The 14,879-nt window shown below is 50.4% G+C and overlaps 1 protein-coding gene across 1 annotated transcript in view; it reads left to right on the forward strand.

Annotated features, from left to right (window-relative positions):
- Window positions 1-14,879, forward strand: part of Unc13c (unc-13 homolog C) — a 377,980-nt gene that overhangs the window by 205,827 nt on the left and 157,274 nt on the right. The window contains exons 14-16 of the mRNA XM_019205246.2: window positions 1,118-1,274; window positions 8,648-8,716; window positions 9,962-10,051. Of these exons, the coding sequence (XP_019060791.1) occupies window positions 1,118-1,274; window positions 8,648-8,716; window positions 9,962-10,051 (316 nt within the window). The remainder of the gene's footprint in view (window positions 1-1,117; window positions 1,275-8,647; window positions 8,717-9,961; window positions 10,052-14,879) is intronic.

The following is a 14,879-nucleotide window of genomic DNA, read 5'->3' on the forward strand; positions in this document are numbered from 1 at the left end:
ATTGGAGAGATGGAGATGAAAACAACACTGAGATTCCACCTCACCCCAGAAAGAATGGCTGCTATCAAGAAATCAACCAATTATAAATGTTGGCAGGGTTGTGGGGACAGGACCCTTCTTCATTGTTGGTGGGAGTGCAGACTGGTGTAACCACTGTGGAAATCAATATGGTGATACCTCAAAGAACTAGGATTAGAGGTCCCATTTGACCCAGCTATCCCCCTGCTGGGTATCTTCCCAAAAGAATTAAAAGCATCATACCACAGTGCTATATGCTCACCCATGTTTATAGCAGCAGTTTGTAATAGCTAAAGCTTGGAAACAGCCCAATTGTCCATCAACTGGAGACTGGATAAAGAAGATGTGGTTCTTCTATAAAATGGAGTGCTACTCAGCCATAAAGAATGAGAAACTGTAGTCATTTATAGCTAAGTGGATGCACATTGAGGACATTAAGTGAAATTAATAGGATACATGTGTAAATACCATATAGTTTCTCTGGTGTGATAAACTAAAAATATAACAGTCAGAATGTATAATGGATATTTTGTAATAGGAAGAAAAGGGCTACAGGTATTGTGTTAATGGGAGAGGTAAGGGAAAGGGAAGAAGGGAAAATAAATAAAAGGAAAAACATGAAACAAAGCCTTTGTAAATAGGGAGGGTGGAGTGGGTGTAGGAAGGGCAGCGAACTGGGAAAAATAAGAACCAAGATACGTCATGGAAAGGTGCAGGATCCCAATGATGAATGTAATCTTACCGTGTCCCTAAAATGTACCAATAAAGAAATATTTAAAAGTCAATCAATCAATCGGACGTGCAGCTCGGTGCTCGGGGACAGCGTTGCTTGCACAAGCCAAGCAAGCAGCAGGTCTGGGCCGGGCCGGTCCGTGCCACCCTCCACAGGAATCGGGCCCTGAGTTGCTCCTCCGTGTGGGCCCACAGCCCTCTCCATGGGGATCTCCACCTGCCAGCAGCGCTCGTGTACCTGAAAAGGGGTCCGGGCCGCCCTGGCCCTCCTGGAGGCTGTGGGAGTTCCCTGTTCTCCCGCCGCAGACCTCTGCAGCCCAGTGAGCCCGTTTCTGTCTCACAGCTCTCGGTGCTTTCTGTCTTGCAGGCACTTTTCCTGCCTGTCCTCCAAGTACATGTGCCCCGGGGTGCCCGCCGTCATGAGCACCCTGCTGGCCAACATCAACGCCTTCTACGCGCACACCACCGCGACCACGAATGTGCAGGTTTCCGCCTCCGACAGATTTGCCGCCACCAACTTTGGTGTAAGTATGAACTTCAGCACTGTTTATTTGTCTTCCTGTGCTCAGGAATTGAACTTTAAACTTGTAGTTTGTGGGACTTACATTTTCAAGGTGTTCGGGGCTCTAGGTACCACACTTACCTTATAGGAGTCAGCGTAGGGAACTTCTCTTAGAATAATGACCCGCAGTTCAGAGTGCATTTGAAATACGCGGCAAAATGACTTTGATGGTCAGCAGGAGTCTTCAGTCATGTTAATCTCCACATCCAGAGTGACCGTTTCTGGTGCAGGAAGCACCATTTTCACAAGAGTGGAGTGGAGTGTTTGGGAAATTCTCCATGTGGATGAGCTGGGGCCACCATTCTAGATCCGGCCCCAGGAGCCTGTGCTCCAGCTGCCTCGGGTTGGTCCCAGTCCTGGTCCCGGTCCCCTGTGCATCCTCTGAGTAAACAGCAGCTGGCACGGAGAAGCCTGGGAGAATGACCGCACCTAACCTTAGCTGCCTGTCCACAGCGCTCAGAGGCATCGAGAACATGCAGGCTTTCAAGGGGTCCTGAAAGTTTATCTCCTGCACCCGTCACAAGTGCAATAAAACTACAGTTGAAAACACCTTTACTAGGACATAAAAGAAGAGTGATACCAGTGAAACAGAAAGAGCCTAGAGTAAGCAGCGGCTGAGATGGAGAAGTGCAGATTAGAGAAAGTTTCAGGGCACAAATCAGTAGCCCAGCGACAACTCTGGGTCCTTGGGGAAGGGGTCAGGTGAGCATGGTGGCCCCCGGGACGCCTGCCAGCTCTCTGCTGCGGTGGGTGGCAGTGCTGTCAGTAACTCTGTGGGTACCGTCACCTCTCTCCCCTTTTAATTTCGTGGAGGAAGTAAGATCCACGGTAGGAGCATGGTTTCCAGGACACCATGGCTATGCTTCCCAGTTCAACTCACCGGGCAGATTTTATTGTTGATAGAAAACGGAGTGCGTATCGCGGAACAGAGTCGGCTGGCCCAGCAGGGGAAGGGATTGAACCCAGTTGGGTTAGGGAAGCACATGCTGCTGTTCACCTGAGAGAGAATGCACTCGAGCTAAGCAGGAAGAGGGAGCGCTGCACAGCGGCAGATCGGAAGAATCCTCCTGACAGAGCATCCCTGGCTCATCAGGGCTTGGGTTTCTACTGGAACTTAGCGGCCTGGTTCTGCTGTCCAAAACTCAGTTTCTCATCTGCTCCCTGGAGATCATAACCCTCACTCTACAGTTTGTCAAAATTAAGATGAAGATCCAAGGAGATCAAAACTTGGGAAACCGGTGCGTACAGAGGAAAGCCCTGGAGTTACATGAGTGTGTGGGAGTCCGTCCTTCTGCTCGGCTTGCCAGGCTGCAGTGAGCCTCGGGCGGCAGAGCCCCTCTGACGGGGCAAAGAGTGTTCCCTGTGCAGCTCAGCAAGGTCCTGTTGGGACCGAAGACCAGACCAGGGAACAGCGTTGTTCTAGAATCGTGTCTTGCAAGTCTGCCCATGACACGCAGCATTCTGCTTTGCTTCTGACATTCTGCCATGTAGGGCATTGTGAGAACAAGCCAGCCACGGGGAGCGTGGAGCCTTCCTACCTCCGAGAAAGAAGACCTAGCTGCATGGTTAACATCGCTGTGAGAACTGCCTGGAGAAGACGGCAGAGCACACTCCTTACTTCACGCTGACCCGGAGAGCAGAGAGCAGTCTGATCTCGCTGTGTTTCTGGTTTCCATGGCAATGTGATTATCATAAATTCATTTTGTAAATTAAACAACTTCTCGTAGCTTAGGCTGAACAAAGAAACATTTCCCCCAGGTTCAGCTTGCTGGGTTGGTGATTTGGCAGGCGAGTTCATATGGTCTCCTATCACTGCTGTTGCTACCTGCTGATTCCATGCGTTGGTGTAAAACAGCCTCCTCCGCTTGGGGTCCACCCCAGGCTTTATCATCTACTACTCAAAAACAGAAACAAAAGAGTTGTATTAATATTTTAAGAACGATCTACAGAAAGCGAAAGTGGGCCAGAATATGGACTACTTTTTGAGGGAACTTGAATGAGAAGGAAGAAAGCAGGATTGAGCAAGAGCGAGGTTTCACAGTGTGAGGAGAATTTGCTTTTTGCCCTCTAATCAGGTGGGACTTTTTCACTGTTGAATAAGACAGATTTGAAGGTATTTCCAGGTCGCTAGGGAAGGGACCAGTTGCAAGAGTGGGCTGCACATTTCCCAGGAGAGGCAGGTCGAGGTCATGTCCGGCGGAGAGGGGACAGGTGCTCCCCCTGCAGCACGCCAGGGGCCCAGGGGAGATGCCGCCTCCTCACCTCCAGGCAGCTGCGGAAGCGCAGAGCAGCACACCTCCAAGCCGCTGCGTGGTGGGCCAGAGGAGGAAGGAGGGTTTTCGATGATGTTAAAGGGGACGCGAGGGGAGCCTGAAGTCAAGCTGGGGTCCCCCTGGGGTTGGGACCACAGGCTGCCTGCTGTGTGGGGAGCCCCCCAGGTCAGGGGTGGTCGCTCTGGGCGTGGCCAGACGTGGCTGGGGCTGGACAGATGCTGGGGTGAGCGTGGACAGAGGCCGTGGAGGCTCAGGGCCAGCCATGTGATGCTGCAGTGGGTGGTGAACAGTGGACCTCTTGGCCGAGGTTCCACATGGCTCTGGGTGCTGCAGGACAGGCACGCCTGCTGCTCCTCTGGCCCTGGGTTCCATTGGGCTCAGACAGGCAGCCTCCAAACTGGGCATCAGAGCCCTTGCTTTAGAGACAACTGAGCAGTGCACCATGGGAAAAGGCTGGTATTGGAGTCAATACCAGGAATCTTACTGGAGAGACTCATAGGCAGGCCAGGGCTGAGGAGGAGTCTTCAAGATGACCTCAGAAAACTTACTTAGCAAAGAGGCTGAGGCAGGAGGATCACAAGTTAGAGGTCATCCTGGGCTACACAATGAGACACTGTCTCAAAATAAATAAATGAGTTATTAGTAAGATTGATGTTTATTTAGCTCTGTTTTTTTCCCTGAGATTATATCCCCCCGGACAAAAATGGACATGCAAATCTGTATCTTTATCCTTCCGTATGTTTTTTCTTTGCCCACTTTCTCTTTCTGTGCACATTTACACAATAATTCACGTCAGTTACTATGGCGGGTGATGCAGGGCTGGAGACTGAATGCTGATGGTTACTCTTCAAGGCTTACACTCCAATGAGCCCATCACAGACACCTGTAAAAGTAACCGTGCGTTGCTCCTAACGTGTAGGGGATCTCAGTGGAGTTTGTACAGCCCTGGCCAAGAGGAACAAGGGGTTGGTTCTTTCCTGGGTCTCATGAAAGCGTGACAGAGGGGTGATGGATTGAATTTTCAAGTCCAAGGTGCAGTAGAAAAACTATACCATAGGCCTAGGAAGACATTTCAGTTATGACAGGAGAAATGAAGATGTAAGTCAAAAAAGGCACCAGGTGTGGTGACCAAGGCCGTAGTCCTAGCCCTTACTCTCAGGAGGCTGAGGCAGGAGGGTTGCTGCAAGTTAAAGGCCAGCCTGGGCTATATAGTGAGTTCAAGGCCAGCCTGAACTACATAGTGAGACCCTGTCTCAAAAAAGCAAAATAAAACAAAATTTGCAAGTAAGGTCAGGGAGGACAGCAGGCGGAGGTGAGGAGGAGGCTGGGTTGCTGGCTGGACACAGGATTGCTGTGGAGGACTGAAAGCTGGGGAAGCCATGTGTGTCGTCCCGGAAGGGTGAGGTGGGGTGGGATAGCACTTCGGTTGAGGGGAGCGAGCCCCGAGTCAGTGTTGCAGAGACGGATGTGTAGAACAAGGGTCGGTTGGATGACAAAGCCACAACCTCAAGTGGAAGGGCTCTCCCCGAGAATCAGACTCAGCACAGGGAAGGATGCGGGGTGCCCTCCACAGACACCCAGACACCCCAGGGAAGCATCAGCAGCAGGATGGGGCCGGGCGCCTCACTGTCCACACACGCACGCCCTCCCTGACCCAGAGCAGGAGGAGGCTGAGCCAGGGCGAGGTTGCTGGGTGAGGGAGCCGAGGACCCAGCCCTGTGTGCAGGACAGCGGCTCCTCTGCCACCCAGGCTGGGCACCGCCTGTGCCCCTGAGAAGGTGCCCTTGAGGAGGGACACAGACTTGGCAGAAAATCAGTGTTCACGACGAGCACCGTCAGCATGGCAGATCCCAGGACGCCACCACTGTCCTCACCGCCCGGCGCCTGCCCGGGATGACTTTCCTGCCTGTGGCTTCCTGGGCCGTAATGATTCCACAGGAAGCAGTGGAAGACACCTCACGTAGCGGAGCTGAGCAGCGGTTTTTACTTGCTTTTTCAGTGAAGTCTGCTTCATCTTCATCACTCACTGATAAGGCCACACAGGTTTTAAGGGCTTCTCTGGAATTTAAGAAAACATCTGTCGTACTTCTCTCACTGAGGATGTAATGAAGACAATGGCCCGTAACAAAGCTAAGCAGGCGGGCAGGTCTGTCCTCGGTCCTGCAGTAAAGGAGGGGAGCCGAGCTCACTGGGACCTCAGGGCTCGGGGCCGGGACACGCTGGGCCACGGTGGCCAAGGCCAGGGCCGCGCAGCCCCGACTCCGCCTGTTTTCTGTGTTGTGCCATCGAGCATTAGGAGGGGATGGGCGCCCTGCAGGGAGACAGAACTGGCCGGCGGCGCGCAGAAGAGACGGAAAGGCCGGAGGAGGAGTGGAGTAGATGGTTACCTTTCCGAAGTGCAGCCCGGCGGGGTGCTGCGGCTGCAGAGTGAGGGGGGCGTGGGTTCACCCTCTGCTCTACAGACAGGGAGGGGAGGGAGGCCCGGCCCGGCCCGGCCCCGGAGGCCTCGCTGCAGTGGTGTCTGCGTCTCAGCGACTTTGGTGGTGTCGGTGCAGCTCTCAGCCAACAAGGAATCTAAATGGATTTCCCCACGCCCGCGCCCGACCTTGAAGGAGCCCAGTCATCCAAATGGCCTGCGCAGTCTGCTGCCAAGGGGCCGGTCTTAACGGACTGCAGAGGGTGTGATGAGAGAGGCGTGATTCGCTCGTCCAGTTCCAAATACTTTTCATATGACCCCTACACATCCTGCAGAACCTGACGACCACATGGGGAGGGTCCTAGTGAGGAGGCTGAGGCAGTCAGGTAAGGGCCAAAGCTCAGACAGTAGTGGCCGCTGGCCCAGTCCACCCCGCTGGGCGTGAGATGAGGAAGAAGCAGGGGTCGGGGCTGCACCCACAGCTCCCAGCCCGGGGCTGCCCTGCCTGCCTGTGGGGTGGCACCTGCCTCCTCAGCCCCCAGCCCTCGGCTCGCCCCATTCACCCCCCAGCTCTAGTGTGGCCCGTCAGCTGAGAATGCTCATCACATCTTTAAACGTTGAAAAAAAAATCCAAAGATCACCATTTCATGATGCGTGAAAACCACGTACAACCTGAATTTCAGGGTCTGTAAATAGAACTTGTTTGGAAGGCGGCGGCGACCCTTCCTTCACAGCTGTCCTAGAGCATCAGGGCAGAGGGTCGGGCTGCGGTCAGTGAAGGCGGTGCTCTACTGTCCCGGCCGTGACAGTTTGCTGACCCAGCCTGGTTCGGGAAACCTAGACTTCTGAGAGGCGGTGATACTTGCATTGCCACGGCGATCCCTCCCCACCTGTCCCTGGCTGCCAGGACCGCTGCGCCGCTGCACAAGGGCAGGAAGGAGCCGCAGGCACTGTGCCCCCTCCTCGGACCCATCGCCACAGCCGGGCCCACCGGGCCATGGCGTGCTGGGAATGGATCACATCTCAGCCTCCCAGCTGTTCACGAGAATCTGAGAATGCAGCCAGCAGCACACTTCAGTGTTGCATCGTCCGATATGGTCTGGGGTCTTGGACAAGCTCAGCAGTTTCCTCCAGTTTTGTGTTTTCCTTGGATGCGAATTTCCCAGCTGGGTCCTGAAGACCTGGGTGTAGCCCAGATGTGAGGCGGTGTCGGCTGCAGGAGAAATCGGGTAAACACCACCACAGGCTTTCCTGAGGCTGAGGCGGGAGGATCCAGGACCACTGGGATGAGCTCCGCACATCCCCCTCATGGTTTGGATCTTCTCTTTGTAGACATGGGACAGGCTCCTCCTCCTGCTGAGCTGGGGATGAGACAGGGGGAGAAGCTCAGAAGACAAAGGAAAAAAGGCCAGAAGCTCTGCTTAACGAAGACTGCAGGAAATCCTGATAAAGCCGAAGTCCACTGCCCTGTAGGGAGAACCATACTCAGCTCACCCTATTGAGACCAGTAATTCAGGACCAACAGTTCTCTACCCCATAAATCCATCTCCTGCATGAAAATACTGGGGACCCCTTCCATTTTTTCAGTGTCTCCCCTGGTGTTCAAATACTGTAAATATAGCAGAGATTCTTTCCTTTCACGTTGCCCTATTCCTGCATTAGTTAATTTCCCGTCCCTGGGGCATGGCACCTGACACCCACAACTTGGCTCACAGTTTGGGGGGATCCAGTCCATGGTCGGCTGCTCCAAGGCGGGAACGTCATGGCGGAAGGGTGTGGTGGAGCAGAGCTGCTCAGCTCATGGCTGTCAGGAGCAGAGCAGGGAAGAGCGCCAGTGAGGGAGGGGCAGGGCAGACTTAGACCCCGACGCCGACCCAGGCCTCACCCACACACACACCCGGGCGCTCTAGTAATCTCCGGGCATTTCTTAATCTGGTGAAGCTGACAGATCGGGATGAGGGGTCACAGCGCCCCTCCTTTTAAGGTTTTTGATGAGAAAACTGAATCTCAATAGCAGTGTCCACTGTAGGTTTGCCGGTGTGCTTTGGCTGTCTCTCCCTCGCTTGTACTTAATTCACAGGTTCAATGTCCGCTTATTGGCAAAAGCCCTCACTCTCGCCGCCTGTCCCACATCTATCCAGAGCACCCTGACCCTGCCATGGCATCTAGAGGCCGCGGCAGCCCCAGGGGCTTGATGTTCAGACTCTGTTAGCAGTAAGTGGTGAGCATCTTGTCAGAGCAGCTGGTGTTTCTAGGTCCCGAACTTTATATTTGCTTCCAAAGGAAAGTGCTTTTTCAAGTTGTGTGTGACACAAGTGGCAGCTGTGCCCGCTTCACTGGTGTGGTCTGCGGAGCGTCCTGGGAGGCGCCGTTTCCTCCAGAGTCGGTGCAGAGGGCGGTGGCCCCCGGCAGGGCTGTCCCTGCAGCACTCCCCTCCTGCCTGCCTTACAGGGGTGCAGTGCGACTGCCAGGGTTGGAGCTGGGCTGGAGGACTGAGTAGCTCCACCCACTGTCTTGGTCAAGTGGCCGACTGTTCCCTGCCTTCTGTTCTCAAAGTGGAACCCTGACTCGTACAGATAATTGTGAGGGTTGCATTTAGAGTGGCCATTTAATTCTATCCTCCTCTTTTGTATTTTCTTGGTACAGAGGGAAAAATTCATAAAACTGCTGGACCAGCTGCACAACTCCCTAAGGATTGACCTGTCAAAGTACCGGGTACGTACAGAAGGGTTTCCCAGCAGGTGAACTGTTCTGTCTGCGCCACATGATTTCTCTTGTGCTGGAAACCTGAGCACAGTGCACAGGAAATGTCAGGGTGCCCGTTTCGGGTCCTCCACACTTGGGTCCATCCTGCCCTTCTCTTTTCCTGTCCAGTACTTTGCCCCACATAAACCACGACGATCCTAACAGCACTGCCTGGGTGTGTGCAGCTTTGCCTTGGTAACCGTTTAAGTACCATCATCAGCTCTCCCCCCAACGTCAGTGCAGAGCTCATTGGCCGCAGTTTTGTTATTTCACATCCAGATGAAACACGAACACATACCCACTGCCTGTTTTGTGGCTGTGGAATATGTGTGCAGACATACACACGCCACTTTGGTCACAGTGCAGCTTAGTTACAAAACACTCAGTTACAAATTTTAATCACAGAAATGCTGCAGTCCCAACTATAAATGGTGTTGGGCATCTTGTGCTCACGAACAGCTTACCCTAAATGTATTTTCTTGTAGGTACACGTGCATCCCCCACATTTATTTCATTAGCCCCTTACGGACATGCCTAACTGCAAATTTCTGGGAATTACAAGCCAGACTTCATCAGTCTCACAGCTCGCGTTGCAGCAGGGCCCCTCCCCAGGAACAGTGGCCACGCCAGGCCCTGGAAAAGGGTGCTTGGGAGCTCACTGGGTGTCTCGCCACCCAGTGCTGCCCTCGGCCTAGAAACGCCTGGAAGTCACCTTCCCCTTCCTGCAAAATTATGAACATCTGTACTCTTAAATGGTCCTTCTCACCAAATCTCTAAAGGAAACTTGTGGAAATTTACAGAAGAGACTTATTTTTTTCTTTTCAAAGTTTCTTTGTGACTAAAAGTCAATGTACTGCATGAGCAATGCTCAAAGTACAGTTGAAAGTAAAAGCGCCGTCTTTAGAAAATCATGAAGAATTTCCAAATATATGCTGTTCTCCCTTCTTTTCAGGGAGAAACTGTGTTATGAGCAAGAATCATCATAACATTGCAATAGTACTGTTTTGTGTCTTTTTATTGGGTGATTGGGACGGGCCAATGACTTTCTCAGGCAACGAAGAGTATGCATATTTCCAAGTCTTTCATTTTCTGTGTGAAGTATTTAGGGATTTTTAAAAATGTCATTTGTTTTCTCCCCTCTTTGTTTCATTATGAGCCAGTTTTAGTTTATTTTCCTTCTGGAAATTTCCTCACGTTCTGCTTTCTGTTTACCAGGAAAACTTCCCCGCTAGCAACAGCGAGAGGCTGCAGGACCTAAAGTCCACAGTGGACCTGCTCACCAGCATCACCTTCTTCAGGATGAAGGTGCCCTCCCCTTCCTGTCCCCTTCACTCAGTCCCTGGTCAGCGTGACTCAGTGTGGTCCCCAGCCTGAGCTGCAGGACCTTCCCACCACAGTGTCAGGAAGGGGTCCCCTTCCTACTAAGGATGCTGTGGGTCCCTGCCCAAATTCGGTGTGAAATCAGACTTAAAGCTCTCAGTGGATATGGAACATGAAAAGAAAATTTCCAAAGGGAGTTAACTGGAAAGGAGCTGACTTGTTTACTTTAACTCAGATGTCCGGCTCTGGCTTATTTTCCCAGTGCTGGCCACTTCCGGTGCCAGTGTGGCAGGGCACACACGGTGCAGACTGACCACGCAGTCCATTGGTACAGTTGGCTCTTACCCACCAAACTACCCAGACTTTTCCTCCCGGATGTCTCTCCTCTGCTGTATAACCCCACTTTGGGCCAGTGATTCAGTGGATGGAAAGCCTTTCCGCGAACAGCTTGCTAGGATGTAGTAAAATACCCTAAATGATTTCACTCTTGAAAACAGAGGCAGTGATGCTTTTCCAGAAAGTTGTGGGGTAGAAACAAGGACAACACTTTTATTTTCTTTTTGGCTATCCATTACTTTTTTCTATAGACTATATTTCTATATTTTTTTCCTAAGGCTTTCCATGGTGCTTTAAAATATCAGAGGCAGAAAGGAAAGGAAAAGCACACCACTCCTTCCCCTCCCCTCCTCCTCATCCTCCTCCTTCCTTTCTTCCTAGTGGGAGTGGTGAAATCACACCCTGGCCTTAATCTTATTTCACTGAAATGAATAATTTCATCCACCCCCGCTTGACCTGATTTTCTATCTGAATATCTCTTTTCATGAAAAATCTATGGAAATTTTTTCCTAGTTTCATTAGTTTATTTGCTTATTGTCCAGTTTTTAATTTTCAATTGAAGTATAAGATCATTGGTATTTATTATATACATGGTGTTTTGAAATACATACACACTGAGGGTGACTGAATCCAGCTAATTTAGCGCTTTGCTTGCGTCACAGAAGAACCGTTCCCGCGGTGAGGACAGCCACGATTTGACACGCTCGGGAGCACAGCAGCCTGAGCTTGGCGAGTTCCTCAGTGCTGTGGGCAGAAGTCTTTGGTCAGACATTTGATCTGCTAACATTTTCTTCCTCTCTGCTTTGTCTTTCCGCTCCCAGGTGCATCTGGGACACAGTTTGTAATTTACCTTTTCACATCTGTGGATAGTGCTCCTAGCTAAACCATATCAGTTTTTCCTGTTTCTCCTAAAAGGTCTATTTTTTCCATTTATTGATAGTTTAGTGCTGGGGCTCGAGCCCAGGGCCTATGCATTTAGCTATGTCCCATCCTTACCTTAAATCTAATGACAGGGTCTCTCTAAGTTCTTAAATTGCTCAGAATGAGCTTGAATTTCTAACCCTCCTGCCTCAGCCTACCAGAGTGCGTGATCGCAGGTACACACCACCATACCCTGCTTATCTACCTTTTATCTATAGGTCAATGCTCCACTTAGGGTTTTAGTGTTGTTTTTTAATTAGCTGTAAAATAGAAATCGAGGATAGTTTTTGCATATGTGGGCATAATGGCTCCAGTGCTTTCTACTGAAAAGCTTTTCCTGTCTTCATAGAATTGCCTTTGTATTATTATAAAAATTCAGTGATACATTCTGTGTCTGTGGACTCTCTACACTATTCAGTTTTCTATATTTCCACCACTACCACACTGTCCTGATTACTGTAGCTTTATAGCAAATCTTAAAATCATAACATGTGCATTTTCCTTCTTTAGTTTTCATCATTGTTTAGGCGATTTTAGTTCTTGCCAAGATTTTGGTTGAGACTGCAGGACGTGTCTAGGTCAGTCAGGAGAGAATGGGCATTTTAGCAGTATTAAATCTGAACCCATTACACTCAGACATGTGAGCCATTGCTTCACCAGAGATAATGCTGAGAAGGCCACCGGTGGTGACCGCTTCACCGGCTCTCCTGGCCAGTGCGGATACCCCCTAATACCCTGCATAGTGCAGCGCGTCCGCCCCTCCTTCCTCCGGAAGCAGATCCCGCACACTTCCCAGACGCGCCTCTCTGATTTCCTCCTGCCTCGCTGCTGCTCTTTGGCTTTCCTCCCGTGCCCTCTCACTTGCCTGCTACCACGGGATAGCACTGCATGGCGCTTTCTTCTTGGACCTCCTTCTCTTCTCTCCGTCCATACTAAGACATTCTCTCAAATCCCCTTTAAGCTCATATTTTCCCAGCTTACACCTTAAACCAAGGCATCTCCACTACTCCAGATTCGTTGTCCTAAGGCCAACTTGAGATTGACTGTCCACCCTGAGCTCCCCGTTTCACATGGCCTTACCTGGGCCCCGAAGCCCCAGCCACGGGATGGCCATCCAAGACAGCCTCAGCGGCTCCAGCTGGGGCCAGAGCCAGGCGCACCAGCGCCCGCCCTTCCCTGCTGGTCCTCCTCACAGCCAGCACCTCTCCGCGCTCCTCCACTGTGACACAGACGGCCTCCTACAACAACTGCCGGCCCTGCCCCTTTGGTCCAAGTCTCCTCTTCTCTTGATGAATCCTTATCTAATTCTCATGACCGCTTTTTCTCCTTCTCCATAACTCACCTTCAGGCAGCACAAGGAGCTTTTTGATTTTTAAAAAAATTTTAATTAACAGAAATCGTGCATATGTGTGATATGCAGTGCATGCAGACAGTGCGAGCTGATCAGATCGGATGATTCGCTCTTCTCTCTCCTCACCAGCGGCTTCGTGTGGAGCTTTGGACTCCCCCCTCCTAGTTCTCGAGGGCGCAGAGTAGGTTGTAGCAAACCGTGGCTGGGTACTGTGCCGCAGGACACTGGGTCGTACTCCTTCCGTCTGACCACCTCCTCCCAGCCCTCCCCTTCCCAGACTCTGGGATTCGACTGTACTAGCAGAGTGCTCTGTTAGCTTCACTCGTGAGCGAGAACACCTCGCGTTTGCTTTTCTGTGCTGGCTTATCTCACTGAACATCGTAATGCCCTCCAGTTCCTTTCATTTTGCCACAGATGTCAATGTAGCCCATCCCTCTCCCCGCTTCTCCCTCTTCCTCTTTCTCCTCCTCCTCTTTCTAGCTGAGTGGCACTCCACTGTGTACACAAATCACAGTTCATGTGTGCATTCACCCATCGCTTGATACCCCTGTAACTCATTTTCAGGTCCCGATGAGTGACACTCTGCGCATGGGAGGGCAGTGTCTCCTCAGCATTCTGAATTTATTTTCTGGGTCGTTGTTGTTGTTTTGGGGGTTTTATTGGTTTGTTTGTTTACCATGGCCTGAACTCAGGGCCTTTCTCTTGCAAGGCAGGTGGTGGCACCACTGAGCTAACCCCAACCCCTGAATTTATTTTCTTAAATGCCAGAAAGGCGAAGGGCTGGGTCCTGTAGTGGACTGACTTCTGCTTTTCTGTGTGGACCTCACACCACTCTTCCAGTCTCTCCAGCAGTGCCTAAGAGTGCTTTTCTCTGCATCCTCACCTGTATTTATCATTTTTTTCCTTCTTTGATAGTATCTTCTGGCTGCTGAGGTGCTGTTTCATTGTGGTTTTGATTTACATTTTCTTGAAGGCTCCTGACATTGACTAATTTTTCACATTTTGGCCATTTTTGCTTCCCTTGAGAAGTATCCAGATGATTTGCCCATTTTAAGTTCAGGTTTTGGCTTACTGTCAAACTCCTGAGCTTCCTTGGATGTTAATGTTCTATTGGATGAAAGATTTGTATGTATTTTATCCCACGCTGTAGCTGTCACTTTATTCTGCTCACCATTTTTCGGGTTGTGCAGAAGACTCTCAGACTAGGAGAATCCTATAGTCAAGTTTTGCTTCTGTGATCTTATCTGAAAAACCATTGCCTAAGCAGATATCTCACTGTATCTCCGGGTGGTTTGGGGCCTTCTGTGTCGGCCTTTGATCTGTGTTGAATTGATTCTTGTGCTAAGTGACAAGCAGGGTCAGGTTGCCTACTCGTACCTGTGGAGCCAGTGTTCCCAGCATTGCTTTTTGCCAAGGCCTCCTTTCCCCAGTGCGTGTGCGTGTGCCGGGAGTCTGGGCTGAGTGTCCGGGTGCCCCAGTGCACAGGTTCAGGTCCAGCCCCTCTGTCTTGGCACTGCTCCATGGGCTGGCTTTGACCCTAGAACCATGCCGTCTTGGTTACACTCACTCTGTAGGAAGTCTTGTACTCAGATGTTTGGATGTGTAACGCTTTGGGTTTTTTGCTCAAGATTTCTTTGGCTAGTCCATGTCTTTTGTGCATCTACATCAGGTTTGGGGTGGTTTACTTGAGTTCTGTGAGGGCTGAAATTGGTATTTTGATAAGGACTGAGCAAAATCTGTAAATTCCATTTAGAAGAATGAAAATTTTATGTAAATTATTCCAATCCATGAACATGAAAAGTCTCTTATTTTTTTGTGTTCTTTTGTCAGTATTTTGTAATTGCCATTGTAGAGGTCTTTCACTTCCTTGGTTAAGTTCATTACTCAGTATTGTGTTTTCTTTATCTATAATTTCTTTCTCAGTGAGTCCATTATTGGAGTATAGAAAAGCTATGGATTGTTGTATTCTTACTTGATCTTACTATTTTGGTGAATTCATTTATCATTTCTAATAGTCTTTTGATGGAATCTTTCAGTTTTCTGTACTTAAACTCACTGCAAACAGGAAATGGGACCTCTTCCCTTCCTGGTCACACACCTTTGATTTATTTTCTTTGCCTAATTGATCTATCAGGAATTCCAGTACTAGATTTAATAAGAATAATGAAAATGGACATCTTTACCTTTTTCTAGATCTGAAAAAAA

The sequence above is a fragment of the Fukomys damarensis genome, unplaced genomic scaffold (assembly GCF_012274545.1).
Source record: "Fukomys damarensis isolate Sample0158 unplaced genomic scaffold, DMR_v1.0_HiC HiC_scaffold_17, whole genome shotgun sequence".
NCBI classification, from domain to species: domain Eukaryota; kingdom Metazoa; phylum Chordata; class Mammalia; order Rodentia; family Bathyergidae; genus Fukomys; species Fukomys damarensis.